Source organism: Camelina sativa, chromosome 5 (assembly GCF_030686135.1).
Source record: "Camelina sativa cultivar CO46 ecotype springtype chromosome 5, ASM3068613v1".
Lineage (NCBI taxonomy): Eukaryota > Viridiplantae > Streptophyta > Magnoliopsida > Brassicales > Brassicaceae > Camelina > Camelina sativa.
The window spans coordinates 9,340,658-9,362,354 of NC_141884.1; the positions used below are offsets into that span (position 1 = coordinate 9,340,658).

Consider the following 21,697-nt stretch of genomic DNA (forward strand, 5'->3'; position numbering starts at 1 on the left):
TGCACGCTCAACATCTTTTCGTGCACCTTCTTGTTTTTCTGCAAACAAACGATGTTTCGGATGTTGTGGTTGTGGGATGGATTTAACAAATGTCGCCCATTCCGGGTAAATACCATCCGTCAGATAGTAAGCCAAATTATATTCATTTCCGTTGACATAGTACGTAACTTCGGGAGCTCGACCCTAAATAATGTCATTAAATACTGGTGATTGATCAAGAACATTTAAATCGTTACAAGTACCTGGAGCTCCAAAAAATGCGTGCCATATCCAGAGATCTTGTGAAGCTACCGCCTCCAAAACTATTGTTGGTTTACTGGTGCCTCGTGAATACATTCCTTTCCAGGCGGTTGGGCAATTTTTCCACTTCCAATGCATACAGTCGATGCTCCCAACCATCCCGGGAAAACCCCGCAGTTCTCCGTAAAAGAGTAGCCTTTGAAGATCTGCTTGTGTGGGTCGGCGTAGGTATTCAGCGCCAAACAAGTCAACTATTCCGACGACGAATGTTCCAAACATTTACGAGAAGTCGATTCAGACATACGTAGATATTCGTCAACCGAGTCCGCCCCAAGCCCATATGCTAGTAATCGAATTGCAGCAGTACATTGTTGTATCGGTGAGAAACCATTCCGGAAAGTTGCATCCTTTTTTGGTTTAAAATATGGAACTTCTTCACTGAGACGATTGACAATACGCAAGAACAATGACTTGTTCATGCGAAACCGTCGGCGAAATTGCTTCGTCGTGTAAGTCGGATTATCACTAAAATAATCGTTCCACAAACGTTCGTGGCCTTCTTCCCGTTGTCTATCGATATGCGTACGTGTAGTCTTTTCCTCCGGAATTTACTCTTCAGCAGCTTCAAATTGATTATTATATTGCTCTTGGAAAAATTGGTTCATACTATCATTATTTGGATCATAATGATAGTGAAATTTGTTAAAATTGTTGGAAGAAGAAGCCATAGCAATAAAGAAGAAAAAGAATTATTTGTTGTTGTAGAGAGAAGCAAGGAGGAAGGAGCAAGGAAGAAATGTTTATTTTGGTGCAAGGAGCAAATGTTTGTTTTTGATGAAAAAACATTGTGCTCTTCTCATCTCATATATACAAGTGATGAAACTAAAATCCAAAGAAACAAAATGATACTAAACATCACGGGTTCACATACACACATCAACATTCACGGGTTCACATACTATCAAACTAGTCTAAACAAAAATCCAAACAACATCCACACATCAACATTCACGGGTTCACATACACACATCCGAAAACAAACAACATCCACACAACAACATTCACGGGTAGACATACACACATCCGAAAACAAACAACATCCACACATCCGAAAACAAACAACAACCACACATCCGAGACATTACTTGAGCTGGTTCACGTGGTCAGTCAGCTGTATCACTTGGTGTTGGAGCTGGATCACTTGATCCTTCAGCTGGATCACAAGTACCTTGAGGTGGATCATTTGGTCGTTGAGCTAGATCACCTGTTCGTTGAGCAGATTCAGTTGAGCTGGATCAATCGCAGGAGCTGGTACGTTGAGCAGGTTCAGTTGAGCTGGATCAATCGCAGGAGCTGGTACGTTGACCTGGTTCCGGAGGCTTGTGAATCCAATCGCAGGAGCTGGTTCCGGAGGATAGTGACAAGTCTCAGCCTCCTCTGATGACTCAGTACTATAGTCTAATGGGCTGTTTATACCATAGTCATAATCACGGTCCATTTCTTCGTTCAACCTGAAACCGAAGCATATAGCATATTAAAACAGTTAAACATGGGTTCATATAGCATACAGCATATTAAAACAGTGAACAACAAACATAAACATTGATCCATTCTAAACATTGAATCACATATAAAACATACACATTCATGAAAAACATTTAGCATAAACAAAGAAAATGGATTCATTAAAAACATAGATTCGCTTAGACAACAAACAAGATAGTCAGGGCGCATACATAACTAAACATAGCATATTAAAACAGTTCCGCCATTAGTTTCTTTTTCAATGCTTTTTCATCTTCGTCTAGGGTTTCATTCTTGGCAATGAGAGTGTCAAGAATGGACATCTTTTGGAGTTGTTTCATGCCCTCTAAATCCTTCTGTTTTATCTCCCACATGTGACTAAACTGTTCAGATGGTGCAGCCTTCTCTTTGCCTTTGTTCCTCACTCTTTTCGTTGCCTTGATGCCCGCGGGTCTGCTCTCATGCTCACCAACGACAGAACCCGTAGATGGTGTAGCTTCATCAGCTTTTCTCTTGCTAGAACTGGTTGTCTTCGGAGTGGGGTTCATAGCCTCAAGACTTGTCCATTTCTGTTCATAGCGTAGAACATTCCAAGCATACTCCATACTGAACTTCTTCTTGTACCGGTTAGTGTAGATTTGGTGAGCATTTTGTAAAACATCTAGATCGTTCATCCCACTAGCTCTCTCACTCTCTGCCTCTGCAAAAGCTCCACAGAACTTGCTCACATCCTTACTGATTTTTTGCCACCTTTGTCTACAATGGTCAGGGCGCCTAGGCTCAGCACCATCACGGACATGATTACTTGTTTCGTAGTAGTCTCCTATACGGATCCAAAAGGACCCTGACTTTTGCCCATTCCCAACAACTGCATCCTTCGATGTGTTTAACCAGCCGCTTATTAGGACTAAGTCATCTTGGGTGGACCATAGCCTTCTCTCCCTTCGCTGTTCTGCTGTCTCTTCTGTTTGACTAGGAGCTTCACTCGGCTGTGAACTTGGTTGTGAACTTGGCTGTTCACTCGGAAGTGAACTTGGTTGTGAACTAAAATAAGGAATTTGAGAGGAACCAATGTTTACATTGGGAGCAAAGCTATCATATGGGAAGTTAAGAAGGCTAAAGTAGGGTTGAGACTGATTGTTAGGAGTATTGTTTGATTCCATAGCAATCAGAATTAAACAAAGAAAAGATATTGTTCGAAGGTAGATGTTAGAAGAGAAGTAAAAGTTATGATAGATTGGAAGAAAGAGCCAAAAAGAAGGATGATAGAAGAGAAATAAAACAAGATGGACTTAAGAAGCAAAGCGGTTTGACGAAAATATAGAGAAGTTAAGAAGCCATCATTTAATCAAAAGTTAGGAGTTGTTAGGGAGTTTTAATTGTAAATAACAACAACCTACTTCAATCAAATCAGTAGTAAATAAAAGTCATTTACTATTTTTTCTAAGTAAATCATTCAAAGATTTGTTAACTACTCAACTATATTTGGTGAAGCATTAATAAGTTTCAAACCTATCACAAGTTTGAATATTTTTTTCAGTTTCACAAGTTTGAAAATTTTTCAAATTTTTGACAGTTTTAAAAATAGCAGACAGTTTCACAAGTCCTTACACACACTCAAACCTACAGAACAAAACTACAATCACAACGACAAGTCAAATCTAACCAAAACTAAGAGACATACAAACAAACCAAATGATAAAACATCCGACACCACAAAACGAAACCAAAAACAGACCAAAACAAAGATGGTGAGACAGACATACCAAAACAAAGAAACACTTACTTGACAGTAACTATGTCTAACATCCGACACCACAAAATGAAACCAATACCAAACCAAAACAAATATGGTGAGACATAAAGACCAAAACAAAGAGACACTTACTTGACAACAACAATGTCTAACATCCGACACCACAAAACCAAACCATAACCAATTATAATCACAGAATAAACACTAATATCACAACTCAATTCAAGAATCCAACCTTGCGACTAACCTTTATCTTTCGAGCAAACGCAGATTTCTTGAAGAATCCGGTGTAGTTTCCACTTGTTGACCTCACCTGCAAACTCTGAGACAAAGAAATTTCAAGTTTAATTCATCAGTTTTATTGTTGATACAAAAATCTAAATACAACTCTCGGAATTCAATCATAGATAGATATAGATTAATCCCAAATCCTATACTATAATCGTATAATTATTAATCCCAAATCTTGTACTACACTGAAACCTAATCGTTTACCCTAAACCAAAATCTTACAGATTTGAGATTAACCCTAAATCGATAAAACCTAATTCAAAGATTGAAAGAGGAAACGACTGTGACAAACCTTCTCTGTATGACCGGAGATTTGCCCGACAAAGGAGAGGAGGAGACAAAGGCGAGTCGATTTTGATTTTGATTTCGATCGAGATTTGGTTTCGATTTGCCAAAAGCCGGACAACGGAAACGACGGAGACAACGACGGAGACAAGGAAGGAATAGGACGGAACTAGCTAAGATCCTTTCGATTTTGGTGTTTATATTGCCGGAAAATGGAGCTTCGGCGGCAAGGATGGCGAGAACGAAGCTGTCGCCTTTTCCAGAAAATAAAGAAACCCTAGACACGATTTGCTGCGAATGAAAGAAATGAAAAAATTAACCTTCTCTCCCTTATTTTTTCGACCAATCAGAGGAGAGGAAAAATATTAGAACACCCTTTGGATCAGTTCTGAACCAAGATCAAAAATATTGATCTAAGCCCATTGTTTCTTATTTTTATTATTTATTGGGCTTAGAACAGGGGGAAAGTTATCCCATTAAGGATGGCCTAAATAAACTCCCTGGAGCCACAAACAACAGCAAAAAAATTTTAAAAATAAATAAACATTAAACTCCCTAGATTAGTACGTTATATGGTATGAGTATAAATAAACCAATATTGAAGCGATTATTTTAATTATGAGATAGATTGAGTCTAATGGTTTATGCTAGTGTCATCCCCTTTGTCATTACCCAAATTCAAATTTTGCTAATGAGAGAGAAAGAGAGCCACCTTGGGAAATAAGGCAGAGTTGTGGAGTAGACAATAAGCAGGCAGTAGACAATAGAAGAGCTCGGGGATTGACCTTAGACCCCAAGTGAGAATGTAAAGATAAGCCAAGCTTTGTCGGAATCTTAGTTTCCGGAAAAACACTCCGATCAATGGACTCCGTTTGTTGAAAAGTATTTCGAGCATTCCTGCCGCCCATCGCCGCTGCTGGACCATCGCCTCTGGTCCTCCCGGTGGCATAGCCCCAAGAAAAGCAGGTGGATCCGGAGAAATATATGAGCTAGTCCACCCTCTCGAGTGGATTCCTAAACCTGTGTGCACATCTTCTGTTGTCGAACCGTATAACCAACCGATCTGCACAATTCATATACAGTATATAGCAAACACACTATTATGGGTTATTTTTTCACAACAAGGCGTTATTATTAATGGGTAAGAGTAGTGATTATTGATTAAACAGAGCAGATAAAGATAATTACGGTTTTGCCCCAGCTGGTTTGGTTCTCGTAGTGACAATGCCCAACTTCTTGAGCCGCTTCAAGAGAGTCGGTAAGGGATGAGTGTTGGGGATTTGGTTTTCTTTGTAATGCATTGACCACCGATGTCACCATCTCTTTAGAATTCCCAAATTCTCTCGCTAAATTTTCTTCAGCCAAATAGCTCCCTTAATCAAATAAAAGACAAGAGCCGTTAATGACAAATTAAAGAGTTAAATAACTTAAGGCATGTTCGTTTATTCATTTGGATGGACCATCTGAATGAACAATTCAAATGTTGTTCGTTTTTGTCAAAAAAAATGAGCATCATCAAAAATCATTTACATGGATCATCTGAATGAGTTTTAAAATTTTAGGCAAAAATTTAAAACTCATTTGGATGATTCTAATTGGACCATTTGGATGGAGATGGTTCATCCAAACAAACTCATTTGTATTTAGATGCATCATCCAAATGAACTATATTTTTGATTTATTTGTTGGATCATTTGATATTGAGATGAATCATTTAGATGTATCATTAAAATAGATCATCTAGATGGAAATTCTAAATGATGAAATGAACAGGGCCTTAATCTGTAGATTAGAACGATGAAATTGTAAAATTATTACATTGTTCAAACATTAAAAAATTTCACGCTAAGAGAGATTGGTTATAACTTGTAATATATAACTTTGTGAAAACGTGAATAGCCAGAAAACTCTTATGAATTTGCACAGTAGTACTTTTTATTTATTTATGATATAAGTATCATATTTTACGTTATACAATCTAGCATAGTCTAGCCCATATATTGTAACCTTGCTCAGTAGTACTTACTTGTAGCAACTGAAGAAAGACTTCTTCCATCATCTTCTAAATCGTCAAGAGAAATACCGTACATAACTCTTCTAGTGTGGAAGCATCCTGAGCCAGCATATGTTGATCCTTGGATTCCCGCAATTCCTCGTCCTATATACTAATTAAATTTCAACAAATAAAAAAAACAAAGACGATTAATTAAGTATGGATTGATGTAACAAAAGAAATATATGAGCTAAAAGAAGATTTTATAAAAAAAACATTAGAAATAAACAAATGAATAGTAAGGAAGAGAACTCTAACTGATTGTAAGACGACGAGTTCATCGGCGTTAGAATCATAGAAATCTTGAGGGTATTGAACAAAAGCACAATTGTTTGAATTCGATATCGAATTTTGTAGAAATATACACATTGCTTGTCGCACCACATCTGCTTCATTCACATACATGTCGCAGTCTACGTTCAACATGTATGGTGCATTTGTCATCAACCCTGACACTCGTACCTGTTCAAATTCATCTTACGCTCAATCATCACATTAAATAGCTATGCATAATGCATGGTTACACCCGATATCACTAGCTCGTTGGCTATCCAAAAGGAGAGAGAAAGGGGAGCGTTTGAATTCAAATAAGCCAATGCGAAGAGGACTTAGCATGCTCTAGTCTACTCCCCCATACTCGAAAAGATTATAGACCTAGGTTCGGAACTTTTTGGTTACCCTTTCATTTTTAAAATTAATGTGGATTGTCACATGCAAGTATGCAACAAAATGTAAAGAGTGATTGCACCCATATTTATCACATGGAACATATGGTATATATAATACTATTATGTATATGGTTGGGTTCGGGAAGTATATGTCACTTTCTCCATAACCGTTTTACCTTTCTTGAAAAGATGCATAAATCTGTATATCCCTTGAAATTGTAAAATAAAAAAAAAAATAAAAAAGGAGAGAGAAAGATGTTTAAGAAAATTCACTAACCAGAACGTTCATGGCTCCAGCTTTATAATTATGAAAGTAATTTGGTCTTTTCTCTCTTGAAATGTATACAAAATGTGGGACCTCTTTCTCGTCTCCCATACCTCCCTTGTTCTCCCATACCACCTTCACATAAACACATAAAAAAAGATAAAATTAACCTTTTTGTTATCCAAATGACTGAAATGAAAATTAACTTTTTTACTATATAGTTAGAGATAACATTTAACTCTGATAAATTGTAGAAATAATACCTTAACTATAGTTGAATGATCATTTGGTTTTGTGTTTGAGAAAGCTTCAAAGTCATCATCTGCATCCAACCAATGGGAATCTCCGGTGGCATCTTCCACTTTCCGGCATAACTTCTCGTATTCCCTCTTTAAATTATCACCAAAAAAAAAACTCATTTTCAATAATTGCATTAATTAAAATTTGTGACAAACCCTTTTTTACCTTCATCATATCCCAGTCTTTACTGAATTCGGAACTTTCTGTTGCGGCCGGATGGTTCAAGAAATATCTAAAAGGAGCTCTAACTCTAACATTGTATTTCTTGCAGAACGGAACCCAAATCTTGGCGAACTTTGAAGCTTCCTTGAGAGAGAAGTAAGTGAGAGGTGAGCATCCATCGTCCGAAACATAACAAGCTAGTTTGTTTGCCGGATAGTTCACGGCTAACAGAGAAAGCAGGGTGTTCACAACGAGAATCGGCGGCTCCCTTACCGGATCCGCCGTGGTCAAGAACATATCTACGGATGGTAGGTCATGAACCCTGATATTAAAAATTGCTATGCCAGTTAACTAAAATAAAAAATAAAAAATATTTGCTATTTAGTACTCCACTAAGAGTAGAAAGATATATATAATGAATAATACACTTAATACAAATTTTGTAAGAATATTGGTTTAGTGTATATAAACGTGTGTAGGTAAAATATATGAAATGATACCTTTCATCAAGTCTATCAGCATACGGTTTATATTCAGCAGGACTCCACTTTATGCAGGTAATAAGCAGCCATATGAAAGTGAAAAAAGATTCACAGAGAAAAGCCACAACCCATACGTTGTCGCTTTGTTTCATAAGTAAGATTCGATGCAAGAGAAGAGAAATGAGAAGGCCTAGAATCGTGAGATCTACAGCTCTTAGAAAATAGTTTTTGTATGAGATCTTCTCGCAAAGAGGAGGGAGGGAAGAACTTGACCCCGCCATTGCTGGAGGATCTTTTGTGTCCTTTCTTGCGGGGATGTTTTTGATATGTTTCCAACGGGTTAGATTAAATAATGCCTCGCGTCTACGAGTGCTTGTGTGTATATGATGTGTACTGTATTCTGACAAAATAAAAAGATAGATACTAATACACATATATAGACTTATAATAAAAGGAGTGGTGAGAACTAAGAAGAGATAAAAATAGAGTAGATCTCTAGATATTGTGTTGTTATTAAAACTATTATCTAGAAAACAGACAAAGATAAATTTGTCAACTGATATTGGACTAGTTGTCATTTGGATACATGAATTTAAAAGCAAAAAGTATATTATTATAAAACATATATATGTATAGATTGTAAAATTTAATGTAAATATATATATATATATATATATATATATTTATTACGGAAGCCAAAATATATAGACATTGAAAAAGTTAGAATAATGAATTTCACGTAAATTTGAAATTTGTTTTTTGAATAAAATGTAAAATTTATTCGAAAATGGTCTAACGTTTTTACATCAAATGCATCAGTTATTTGAATCTTTTAACAAAACGTTCAAGGCAGAAAAAATTATGAATGATGTCCCTAGTGTGTCGTGAACCAAACAGCAACCATCACCTTGCTCTCTTATGGAAGTCAATCTGTTGCGGACATCTTTATCTAGCCTTTTGAGTAGCTAAGCCGGTGGAGTGTGAACTTCCCCATACCGTCTACCGTTGCGCTCCTTCCATAGTGAATAAACTAGAAGCTGGAAAGAATATCAGAGTACCTAGAAACAATTGAACCCTGCCGACTGACCTATTCGTGAGGAGATTGAAAACAACAGCCCAGTCTGTAGAGAAGTTACCATACTTTAGTCGAGTATGGACATTCGTAAATTTGGAATTTGACTTCTAGATATTACGACTAGACTGAACGTATGGTCTTAAGTATATTCCATACAAAAAAAAAATTATCAACGAATCAATTACTCATATTGACATTATTAATCTAACAACCAATTCACCAAGAATACGTTACTACTTACTAACACATATATAAAATGTGTGCATGTTACGTGTTACGGTATATGTATATATAATATATCACTGTCTATTTGTGATGGGGCTTTTTTTTGTGGTCTGATTCAAATTAGGATAACGATAAAGTTTTGTTTCTTTACACCGTTTGCTCTTGTGATGAATAACGAGTAATCATCTCTCGTCAGACAAAAGAAGTCTCGTTACGCTTCATTGTAATTAACTAATTATACTACAAAAAAAAAATATGGAAATAACAAATATGAAAATCAATAATTTACAATGATTTCTTTGCATCGCCTTTTCAGGAATGGAAAAGATACGTAATGAACTTCTCATTTGTCCCCGATTAGGTTGTGGCTATGCGTTACGTGCACTATTCCCGGAACGAGAATTAATCATATGGGATTGGGTTGGTACCACTACCATATTGCGTTTAAATTCAAAATTTCATATAAAGAACTATAAGGATATGTATAAACTTAATACATATGACATCTCTTGGTCGATATTTTGTGATTGATTTTTTTTTCTTTTTCTACATCATATTTTTCACTATTATCTAGATATCGATTTTGCAAGCCTTGTTTATCTCTTAATTAAAAATAATAATAATAATTAACGTTCATATATACAGTTGGCTTTAAGACCCCAAATAGAAACAGGACAAAATCATTGAGTCGTTATCATGAAATCGAGAAACCACGAATTTCACAAAAACAAAAATAAGTTCGTCATGTGTCATTGTTACAAAAAAACACACACAAAGATATAAGTAACGTACGTCTTATATGTAATTAAATAAATGTGTATAATATAAGCTTAATTATTGGGAGAAAAGAGACAAACCATAGTATGTAGCAGCAAAGCAGTGCAGGCCGTTTTTTTTTTTTTTTGGAGCTCTACGACATACTCCACGCACTCACCCTATATAGTCCAGAATCAGAAATGTGCGGCTACTATTCACGTGGTATTATTGTCTTACATTTATATCTTTTTTTTTGGACAAAACATCTATTTTTTTTTTTGTGAATGAAGGACAAAACATCCAGGATTTTTGCCAAAAATGATACATTTTTTAAAAAAGTTTTCACAAATGCCACATTCTCAAAATCTTAAAGAAAATGGCATAAAATAAATTTATGGCATAATATCAAAAGATGATTTTACTCTCGTGATAATAATGAAGTAAAGAAGCGGAAAAATTGTGTCTTTTTCATAGTTTTGGAAGGAAAGGTACGGATGATGGACAAGATAGTGGATAAGATGATAGACAAGATAAATATGATGGACAAGATGCGATTGATGGTAAAGAAGCAGATGATAGACAAGATGATACAGAAAATGATGGACAAGATGATAAGGAGAAGGATGAGATAAGATGTGGTTGATGGACAAGATAAATATGATTGACAAGATGAAAATAATGGACAAAATAAATATAATGGACAAGATGCGGTTGATGGACACGATGCAGATGATGGACAAGATGATACAAAAAATGATGGACAAGATGATAGGGAGAAGGATGAGAAGATGATGAAGAAGAAAATGACGTGGAGGATGATGGATAAGGTGATAACATGTAGGATGGTGAACCAAAAGAAGATGTGGAGGATGATGGACCAAAAGTGATAGCATAGAGGATGGTGTACCAAAAGAGGATGTCGAGGATGGTGGACCAAAAAAGGATGATGTAGATCTTGTCCGGCATCTTTCTCCATATCATCTTGTCCATTATTCTAATTTTGTCCATCGTTTGCATTTTGTCTATTATCCGCATATTGTCTATCATTTCTTGTCCGTCATCGGCATCTTATCAATCATCCACATCTTGTCCATCATCCGCATCTTGTCCGTCATCTGTATCTTGTCTATCAGCAGCATAGTATTCATAGAAGAACATTTATGTATTTTTAAGTGAGGGTTGTGGTATTGTGGAAAAGAAGTGAACAAAGCGGCATTTTGACTAAATTTTTTTACTATTCATGGTATTTCTTTTAATTAACTCTATTTTATTTTGTATCGGTAAATACAAAAACAATTACTTCTAATCAACTGGGCCTTTTAAGCCCACAATAAAAAATCAAACTGAGCCCAAATGCCCACGCTAACAGAACGATGTCGTTTACGTGATTACGTCGGTTTGGGTTGACTCTGTCTCTGAGTTAGTTTCGTTTCTTCGCAAACAATGTCATCTTCATCTTCTAGATTCTTCTCTTCTTCAATCGGAAAGGCTTATTCGCTCTCTAGATCCTCGATTCCTTCGTTTTCTCGCTTATCAGTCCGATCAATGGCCGATTCTGCTTTCAAGAAAATCCAGATCCAAAGAGATGACACTGTAAAGCTTCGATCTTTTTATACATAGTACCTGAATCGTATAGAAAAATTTCAGATTTTCTCATTTTGATGGTTGTTCTCTGGTAACAGAAACTGGGAATGAGAGTAAGAGGTTTTGAAAGTTTTAGTCTTTATCAGATTTAGTTGTAGAACTTGATTAATTTTAAGAGGGACAGTGTGGTTAATTTAGTATTTGGCTGTATATGTGATTCTTCTATAAGGCTTGATTTTACTCAAATGGAAACTTATATGATATGTTTGGTCAGACGTTTGATGCGTATGTGGTTGGTAAAGATGATGCACCTGGGATTGTGGTGATTCAAGAATGGTGGGGTGTTGACTTTGAGATCAAGAACCACGCTATTAAAATCTCTAAACTTGAGCCTGGTTTCAAAGCTCTTATACCTGAGTGAGTTGCTTCTTCCAAGTTGAGGTTCAGTTTTGTTAAAAAGTATGGATCTTTTTTTTGAGTGTCTTCTTCTTACGGACGTTTTCTTATTGTTTGTAGCTTGTATCGAGGAAAGGTTGGTTTGGATACTGCTGAGGCGCAGCATTTAATGGATGGTCTTGACTGGCCAGGTGCCATTAAGGATATAAGCGCTTCTGTTAATTGGCTTAAAGCTAATGGCTCGAAGAAGGTAGCCAAAATTTGAACTAATTGCTTTCAGATTCTATTAAAAGGGCAGATAATTTATAATTGGGGTGATAGGTTGGTGTGACTGGAATGTGTATGGGAGGTGCACTAGCTATAGCTAGCTCTGTTTTGGTACCAGAGGTGGATGCTGTTGTTGGATTCTATGGAACCCCTTCCTCAGAGCTTGCAGATCCAGCAAAAGCCAAGGCACCTATTCAGGCCCATTTTGGAGAGCTTGACAATTTTGCCGGTTTCTCTGATGTCACGGTATGTATACACATACCACTACATTTACATTTCCAATAGCGTGAAAGTTTACCTGAGATCATGAATCCAAGGATTATTACAACCATTGCAGGCAGCGAAGAATCTCGAAGAGAAGCTCAAGGCTTCGGGAGTAGCAAACGAGGTTCACATCTATCCAGGGAACGGGCACGCGTTCTTGAACAGGAGTCCAGAAGGAGTGAGCAGAAGGAAAAGCATGGGACTTTCTGATGAAGACGAAGCCGCTGTGGAGCTTGCTTGGTCTCGCTTCAACTCCTGGATGAAACATTACTTGGCTTGAAAGCTTTCTTCTCTGAGACAATACTTCATTTTAAGCCCCGTCTCAAATAAGGACATTACTCTTTAGGACTCTTGTCTTGTCTGAATCAAATAAAGGTGTATCTTTGCTTGTGGAAAATGTTCGAACCTTTTTTTTAATAAAATTCCAACTGAATATCGATGTGTGTCTCTCCTCTCGTCTTTGTGTTTGTAACGAGTTAAACTGATATCGATATGTAGATGTAGTTTAACCGCCAAAGTCTGTTATCATCTTGTAATAAGTGCTCAATTATGAATACATGGGGGAACCATCCATAGCATTTACTGGACAATGTGAACTCAATTTAAGCCCCAATGTTAAGCTCCTCTTATCATATCAACAAGAATTCGAAAATGATAGGACAACTGATCGTTTCCTTTCGTTATTTATAAATTTTAAAATAGCACGTGTTTCAGTATTGTCTCTATGAATTTTTTTTTAAAAAAATTTTGGTTTGTCGGCAAAGAGTATTTGTAAATGTGTGTATAAAGTATTAATGTATGCATAAAGTCTAAAAGTCTAAATGTTGATTAATAATTTAATAGCATAAATGTTTCAACAGCTAATATTCAGCTGTGTATGTTTAAGACTATAATTACAGTTCGGTCCCCATAGCTGCACAAAGCCTGTTTTGTGGCTTCCTGCTTTGGTAATTTTTCAGTTTCTTCTATTTGATCGACACTAATGTTCTGGTTGGTAAAACGTGTAATCACATGTACGCATTTTGTGAGAAATACACTACAAACAAGATTGTATTTTAGTATCACTACACCAACCAAATTGGAAGGGATTTGAACAATTTTTATTTATGTATGATTAATTAATAAATCACTAGATTAGGACCCGTGCTAGAGCACGGGTTAAAATTCTTTTTATATGATTGTTTTTAAAAAAAAATTTGGATAAACATTATGCAATAAAATCATATGCTAAATATGATGGCTTGAAAAGACACATATTTTGTAAGTTTTATATTGTTAATTTTGTAATTTTATGTATGAGAAATGGTTATGTTTGTTGTTTGTTTTTATTTTAATTTTTGAATATGTTTGGTGAAAGTTTTTTAATATGATCCGTGCTTAGGTAAGATTTTATTTTCAATTGTACAATAAGATTTCGGAAATCACAATTAAGTGTGATTAATTACCAAGATGTTATTCCTTTTTACACCTAACAGTATAGTTTTATGTCTAACAATATATATTTTGTAACAATACATGAAATACTAAAGATTTTATTTTGGAAATTGTATAAATTATTGGAATATTTTCTTTAAAATGATTCATTAAGATATTCTTAAGTGTATTTCTATAGTCCACGAATTGACCAATTAATCTATAACCTTTTTTAATAACCAATCTATATTTAATCTATAACCTATTTTGTAACCAGCTTATTAAAATTATTTAGTATACAAAAAGAAGTTGTATACTTCTGTTTTATTATATAGGGGATACACATGAGTTTAATTAAATACATTTACGTTAACAACCGTACCCATTTCATCATCAAAATCTAATTAAAAAAAGTCAAATAAAATTATTTAAAAAAAAACTAATAAAAACATAATGCAAGCATAGGAAGGACACTATATGGTACAAATCCAGGATATAATAGACATACGGATCAATACATGCAATTAAGAAATGAGATTACGTGTATGATTAGGATTCACAAAATCTTTAGATTCCGCAAGTTATTCATCAATTTTATTCCAAGATTTCAAAGTTTTACACTTTACTAATTGGAACTTAAATATTAATAGATAAAAAATACAAGTGCGTAAGAAACAGAATTCAGTAGTAAACACGTTTACGCACTGATAAACAAATTTAGATCTTGTGCTGATCTTGTGAATTGAAGTGTAGTGTCGGTTAACAACTTGAAGCCGCTAAACACTCCGGGGCCAGCCAGCTTTGTTCACATTTTCTCACCACATAAGAACTACGTCACTCAGTTTTTTTCCCAAACATCTTTTGTATCACATGCCGACAAATATAATGACACCAAAACAATATCAAATCGACCGACAAATTGTGATTCTGTAAAATTAGTATGTTTATAGTAGTAGAAGAAAGAAACCCATAAAACGTGCATGAGGTAAAGGAACCACGCGATTCATGACCAATGGCAAGTGAGACAAAAACAATAAGCAGCAACAACAACAACAAAAAGTGAGAAACAAATATGTTTTAAAACAATAACATATTTTTTACTATTATATAATCACTGACAGGCCTGTAAATTATATTCACCCGTTGGAAGATTTGTTTAGAATAAACAAACCATCAAAGTTGTAAGAAAAAAAAAACAAACCCATAAAAAGGTAGAAATTCTCCTGTGAAAATGAGATATCGATACTTCATTAATGTTTGGTTTGGACCTAAAAAGGTAGCTATCCAGACATATAAACTAGGCTCGTTAAACCTTCACATCAAAATGTGATTGAGATGAATTCCTTCTTCATGTTCGTTTGATCTACTTGTTTTGCTTTTTGGGAGTGCACAGTCCACTTTTTTTTACCAGAAATAATATCTAGCCTATCTTTAAAAAGAATTATTTGGAAAAAATATGAACAAGATTTCAAGAATACTTCTGTAGAGATAACGTTATATTTAATTTGTGTATTAATTTAGTTAGACATATTGACACCGTGAAAATACTATTTCATTAATATTGATTTTTCTAATCATTGGAGATGATTGTTTGGGGGATATCATTGGCTGGGTGTCTTATTCTGCGGCTAAATAAATAAAACTAAAAGATTGTATGACTAAAAGTATTGACACGGGTTTTGAGTACCATCGATGACTAGTGTGTAATGTAAGCAAATCGTTTGCAAATAATTAAAAGTTAAATTTTAACATTTAAAGTTTACAAGCTACACATAAAAATCTTTAAAACAATAAACGATTGAAGTAAAGTGAACAAGAAATGGACCATATAAAGTTGATTCATTATCATAAATTTATAATCCAAAAGCATCTAGATTTGTTTTTCTGAAAAGAAAAAAAGAAGAGAATATAAGTTCCTTATGTCTTACTCTTGCTATCTTGAGTTTATATCTTGAAGCAACGAAAGAGGTCTATTTTGCTTTTCTCACGCATAATTAATAAATATGTCTTAAATTTTTATTGATAAATATATTTCTGTGGTTGAGACAAATTTAAATAAAAAGTTGCGTTGTGAATGATAGATCAATTCAAACTGAAAATAAGTTTTTGAAATTTCTATCTCATAATTTTAAAGAACGTTATGGTAAGTCATAAACTCATAATCTGAAATTCTGAATGTATAGTTCTTGCGTTATTTAACGTCACCACAAGCTTAAGTTGCATAAGTGCTTCCTTTTATTTTCTGAAACATTTTTTCGGTAATCATTTTCTTTTTTTTCCTTTCCACCTCCTTTTTTGTTGCTTTAGTTTTCTAGTGAGATTATGTATATATAATTAAAATTGAGTAGGTTGTTGCTTGAAGTAGGCGTTCTTGCTCTTTTTACATTCCTCCTTATTTTCATGACATGTGTTGCAAACACGCATTAGTTTTACACATTTCCGTATTTAAATGTTTTGTGTATAGTAGTTAGTATATCATATCTTACGAACGTACTGGAAAAGCCTACCAAACAACACGGGGATTATACTTGTTGTTCGACAAATTTAAACTACTAATGATGTGATGAGTCACGATTCAACATTAGAATCTATATTTATAATAATTATTAATCTATTAACCTGTTCTGAAAAATTAAGAATATGCTTAACAGTACCTTAAGTTGCTTACGACTAGTTGATCCATGTTGCGTTGTAAACTAGAAACATAAACTTGATAAAACACGGATTCGATTAATTTACTGTGTAGCAAACTAACAATGTGGTAGGCGTCAAAGTTGATCTTCTCATTAAACTTAACAAGAGTATATATACAATCCCAAGAACCCTAGAAAATATTCTAGACTTGAAAACCAAGACTCTTTACAATATGAAATATAACATAAGTGTAGATATTTATAGATATTTATACAATGGTCCCTAATACAAGCACATATTGTAGACTACATGATCCCTTAGATTTCAAGCTGGATGTTTATAATTACTAAAGTAGGTTTTCGGATTTGGAGTAGGTGTGTGTTTTGGTAAAAGTATGGATATCCGATGTTATATACTTTTAAAAAGATACTGAATTCTAATTCATGGAGGAGCAATGAAAAAAATTGTAAGGTCTATAAAGACAATATAAAAATTACTGAGAGGCATTTGTGGAACATTTGATCGTGTAATGAAATCTAATATTTCGGTCGACGCCTTGACATGTTACATTTAAAAGTTTGGAGTCTTTTGACTTTCTTCAACCAAAGGAAAAAAAAAAACAGTTTTGTCTGTTTGTCAAAAGGCGTTTAATATATATTAGATAACAAAATCTTTTGCACCAAAAAAAAAATTAGATAACAAAATCTATATAACATAATGAACAAAATCTTCATTTTACACAATTCTTCTTAAGCTTATATATTGCCACCCCACCCACATTGATATTCAGAAAATTATATGGAATTTATATAATACGTTAGCTATATTGTATTTTAAGTCACTAAAATGTTTATTAAAAAATGGGTTAAAAAACTGATAATGAAATAGCTATTTGGAGTGTAAATAACGAAAGAAAGGTGAGGAAAGAAAGATCATCATTAATTAGCCTAAGTAGTCGTAATTTTATATGTGAACTTGACTTTAATTTGAATGTAAGTTGTAAGTTAGAACCATAAAACAGACCTAATCATATTTGAAAATGATTGTTTATTATTTCTTAAACCTCAACCGATTAATGGTGGTTAAAACCACCGCTCACTTTCGTTTATTTTCTTTCCCAAGGGGTAAACGATCGCTTCATTAATAGAAGCTTCTTAATCTTTTTTATTGTTGAAATTTGGTATGCTTGTCACAATATTTGTTTAACGAACGTCTATTATCTATATGAAACAAGTTGACTAAAATTATAGAAAACAACTAATCGAGTTTAATATTATATAGCATTGGTGTGAGAGGTCTCCGTTGGAAAAATCATATCCCAAATCTTGGCAGTGATTTTGTTTAAAGAAAATAAATTTAAATATTACACAACTAGCAAAAAAAAAAAAAAAAAAAAACAAATCCAAAGGACTGAGATTTTTATTTATTTTAGTTTAGGTCCTAAATGATAATGTAGGTTTATTTGAACTCTTTATTAAGTGTCTTCTTCTCTCTATTTGAGAAGTTTCATAGGTTAGTTTTATACCACGATATTTAAATTTCGCAACTGTTTGTTTAATATTAGATCGTTTTGCTAGGATTATAAATCTTAATTTCTGTTTTCTGTAAATGACCAAGCTCCTAATTGCTTGGATAACAATGGGTTTAAGTTTTTTCCCATATTACTTGAGCAAAAAAATTATAATGACTTATAATTTATTATTATTATTTTGTTAGGAAAAAGATACAAAATAATAACTGTCATAAACAAATAATAGACCATAGACAACAGATCGAAAACGTTGTCAGACAAGACTTCTATTTTTTTTTTTTGGACAGGACTTCTATTGTAAAATTATAACCCAAAAAAAAAAAGAGTTTCTGGCAAAAATTCTGAAGAACGTGTATATGCAAAAAAAGATAAAAACGATTACGAAATGTAACAACAAAGCTCCAAGTGTGCAGATAGATATAGATAGATAATCGATCAAAATCTACCAAAGTGCCCAACTTCTCCTCTCCACTAATTTCATTTTTTCCAATACCAAACTCATAAGTAACCACAAATAATCAATAATTCTAAATAACTATTTCTTCCTTTTACACAAAATAAAAACATTTTAGGCCACTCTTGAACCACCGCGTAGCATCTAAACATTGTGGACACGTAGCTCCGGGAGATTATTACGTAACTCTACTCTGGTCGGAGCAGAAACTAAAAAGGCTCTTTCACCAACCAAATATAGACACGTCATCCTTTCTAGAGACTGTAATATCAAGAGTACAGGCTCGTCAAAACGAAAAAGAAAACAAAAAAAATGCCACGTTGCCATATACTCAAACGAAACTTACGTTAGATACGTACGTTCCACTGCCACGGCACACGCCAGTTGATATTTCACTCACGTTTCTCAATTTTTGTATTCTTCAAAACCTCACATATTCTACACATTTTCTTTTTTCTCTTTTTGGGTTTCTTTTAGAATTAATTAAAATATCAAAATCAAATCAAAAAACGGGTTACATTTGGTTATCCACCTCAAAAAGAAATCCACGTGTACACTCAAGAACATATATACGTTATTATATTCCCATAATTTATATTTTTTAGCGTTGGTAGATATAAACTGGATGTTACCAAAAGTATACACTATCTAATTCACAGCAAACCAAAAAAAAAAAAAATCGTTCGCCCTTATATAAACCTTCTGTTGAATAAGCAGAGTGGAAAAAAACAAATTTAAACAAAGACAACCAAAAAAAAAAAGAAGCTTTTCTCTAGTCTTCTCCAAATGGAATGGACTAGAGGAAGAACCCTAGGCCGAGGCTCTACAGCCACCGTCTACGCCGCCACTTGTCACAACTCAGAAGAAGTCCTCGCCGTTAAATCCTCCGAGCTTCACCGATCAGAGTTCTTGAAAAGAGAAGCTAAGATCCTCTCGTCGTTGGATTCTCCTTACGTGATCGGATACAGAGGATCCGAAACCAAGAGAGAGTCAAACGGCGTCGTTACGTATAACCTTCTGATGGAGTACGCACCGTACGGTACGTTGACCGAGGCGGCGGCGAAAAACGGAGGAAGACTCGACGAGACTCGTGTCGTGAAGTACACGCGCGAGATACTAAAGGGATTGGAGTATATACACTCCGAGGGGATCGCACATTGCGATGTAAAGGGGAGTAACGTGGTTCTTGCTGAGAAAGGTGAGGCCAAGATTGCGGATTTCGGGTGTGCAAAACGGGTTGACCCGGAATTCGAGCTGATGGTTATGGGAACGCCGGCGTTTATGGCTCCTGAGGTGGCGCGTGGGGAGAAACAGGGGAAAGAGAGTGATATATGGGCGGTTGGATGCACGGTGATTGAGATGCTTACCGGGTCTCCACCGTGGACGGAGGCAAGGGATGATCCGCTTTCGGTTCTATATCGGGTCGGGTATTCGGGTGAGACTCCGGAGCTTCCTTGTTTGCTTGCGGAAGACGCAAAGGATTTTTTGGAAAAGTGTTTGAAGAGGGAAGCAAAGGAGAGATGGACAGCGACACAACTCCTAAACCATCCGTTTCTGATAACTAAACCGGACATTGAACAGGATTTGGCATCCGGTTTTGTTTCAAGCTCACCGACAAGTGTGACAGATCAAACGTTTTGGAGATCAGTGGAGGAAGAAGAGGAAGAAGAAACAGAGGAATTACAGAAGGGTTCGAGAGATCTAGACCGTTTAAGCTTGTGGGGTTGTTACTCGGAGAGGATCGGACGGCTGAGATGTGTTGGTGGGTTGGATGGACCCAGATGTGATATGGAGGGTGGGGATTGGATTACGGTGAGAGCGAGATGTTAAGGAACAATGATTAGTGGGTCACATGAGGAATTGATTATTAATTACTAGTGAAAATGTATTGGTGGGGGGATTGTAAAATTTGATTTCGTATCATTTGGGTGAATTGTTAGAAACTTTAGGGGTTGAAATTAGTGAAAGATCTCCAATTTAGGGGAGATCAATGTAGTTTATTAGTCTCCAAATCTTCGATTGATCACATGTATATTACTATAATCACGATTATTATAAACCAAACTCAATTTTTTAAGTTTGGACAAGTATTAAATTATATATAGAGTTTCAAGGTTTGTTGGCCTGTAAAAGAAAAGTGTTGAAGTTTATTTTACATTCAAATTCTTAATATCCCATGTGTTTTTCACTGTTTGTATTTTGACTAACCAAATTTTTAGTCTTGGAAATAATAAAATTATATCATAAAGCTTTTTTCTAATGTTACAATGTCAAGTTTTCCTCAATGATATAACAAATAAATGAACTTGTTAAATAAAATGGCATATTATTGAGAGTTATGGGTGTCGTGTGATATCAACATATTAGAAAATAGGGGCATGGTACCAAATCTATACGATTATTTTAAAACTAGTGAGGAAAATGAGAAGCGAAGGAAAGAAAGTAGAAAAAAAGTGCCAAATCGGCCGAATTGGTTCGTTGGTTTGGTTGGTCACTTTGTGTTTTTCTTTTGACAAAACCTAAAGATTCCTTTCGAATCTTGAACACTGATCCGTGTATTCTATTCATTTGTTTAATTTGGTAAGCTTCGTTAGGCTAATGTGACGATTCATCAAGTCTTTGCTTCCACTAGTTTAATGTGTAAAAAGTTTGACACCTCACCTAATTAGTTTATTATCAATATTGTATCTTCTCATCAGAATGATCCATTATCATATATTGATATATTTATTAGACCCCTTTATTTTTTTGGTAACTCGCAACTACGTATAGATTTCAAATAATTGTTGTAATAAAGCTATGTAAAATTGTCTTGAGTTTCCTTTTAGAATCTTCCGATCGTTAAAGACATTATAATGACAACAACAATCTTAGTGAAGATAAGGTTAAGTAATGGGAAATAATAGATGAAGATAAGAATACTTTGCTTGCAAGGTAAGTTCATGTTTGGAGAGTTATCTTTTTTACTTAGAAGGTGAATAACGAATAATTTGTTTTATGGTTTTGACTCTGTTTTGGATAAAGTCGTAACCATATATAGTATAGGCACTTACTACACGAATGCTTAACTTT

General features: G+C 34.7%; 3 protein-coding genes across 11 annotated transcripts; 2 read left to right on the forward strand and 1 right to left on the reverse strand.

Annotated features, from left to right (window-relative positions):
- Nucleotides 1–1,064: 1,064 nt before the first annotated feature.
- On the reverse strand, nt 1,065–8,590 carry LOC104786331 (cellulose synthase-like protein B3). 9 transcript variants are annotated; one of them, XR_015556575.1, is made up of 12 exons: nt 8,045–8,590; nt 7,548–7,866; nt 7,346–7,471; nt 7,095–7,217; nt 6,408–6,611; nt 6,123–6,261; nt 5,285–5,469; nt 4,809–5,159; nt 4,471–4,596; nt 4,104–4,387; nt 3,768–3,842; nt 1,065–1,751 (listed from the first exon to the last, which is right to left on the reverse strand). XR_015556575.1 is itself a non-coding variant. In XM_087449686.1 (10 exons), the coding sequence occupies exons 1-10, from the start codon at nt 8,458–8,460 to the stop codon at nt 1,728–1,730; spliced, it is 1,953 nt and encodes a 650-aa protein (XP_087305812.1). In that variant the 5' UTR covers nt 8,461–8,590; the 3' UTR covers nt 1,065–1,727. The 9 variants fall into 9 exon arrangements, 2 of the variants coding, with proteins under 2 accessions (XP_087305812.1, XP_087305811.1); XR_015556573.1 differs by lacking the exon at nt 4,471–4,596 and having other exon boundaries at nt 3,768–3,833; XR_015556571.1 differs by lacking the exon at nt 4,471–4,596.
- Nucleotides 8,591–11,427: 2,837 nt separating this feature from the next.
- LOC104786332 (uncharacterized) lies at nt 11,428–13,030 on the forward strand. Its single transcript, XM_010511705.3, has 5 exons — nt 11,428–11,675; nt 11,941–12,083; nt 12,183–12,312; nt 12,384–12,575; nt 12,667–13,030. Exons 1-5 carry the CDS (start codon nt 11,526–11,528, stop codon nt 12,871–12,873), a joined length of 822 nt encoding a protein of 273 aa, XP_010510007.1. The 5' UTR covers nt 11,428–11,525; the 3' UTR covers nt 12,874–13,030.
- Nucleotides 13,031–19,281: 6,251 nt separating this feature from the next.
- LOC104786333 (mitogen-activated protein kinase kinase kinase 17) lies at nt 19,282–20,762 on the forward strand. Its single transcript, XM_019245806.2, is given in 2 exon segments — nt 19,282–20,494; nt 20,496–20,762. Coding segments are annotated over 2 exon segments (1,119 nt in total). The 5' UTR covers nt 19,282–19,411; the 3' UTR covers nt 20,532–20,762.
- Nucleotides 20,763–21,697: the final 935 nt, after the last annotated feature.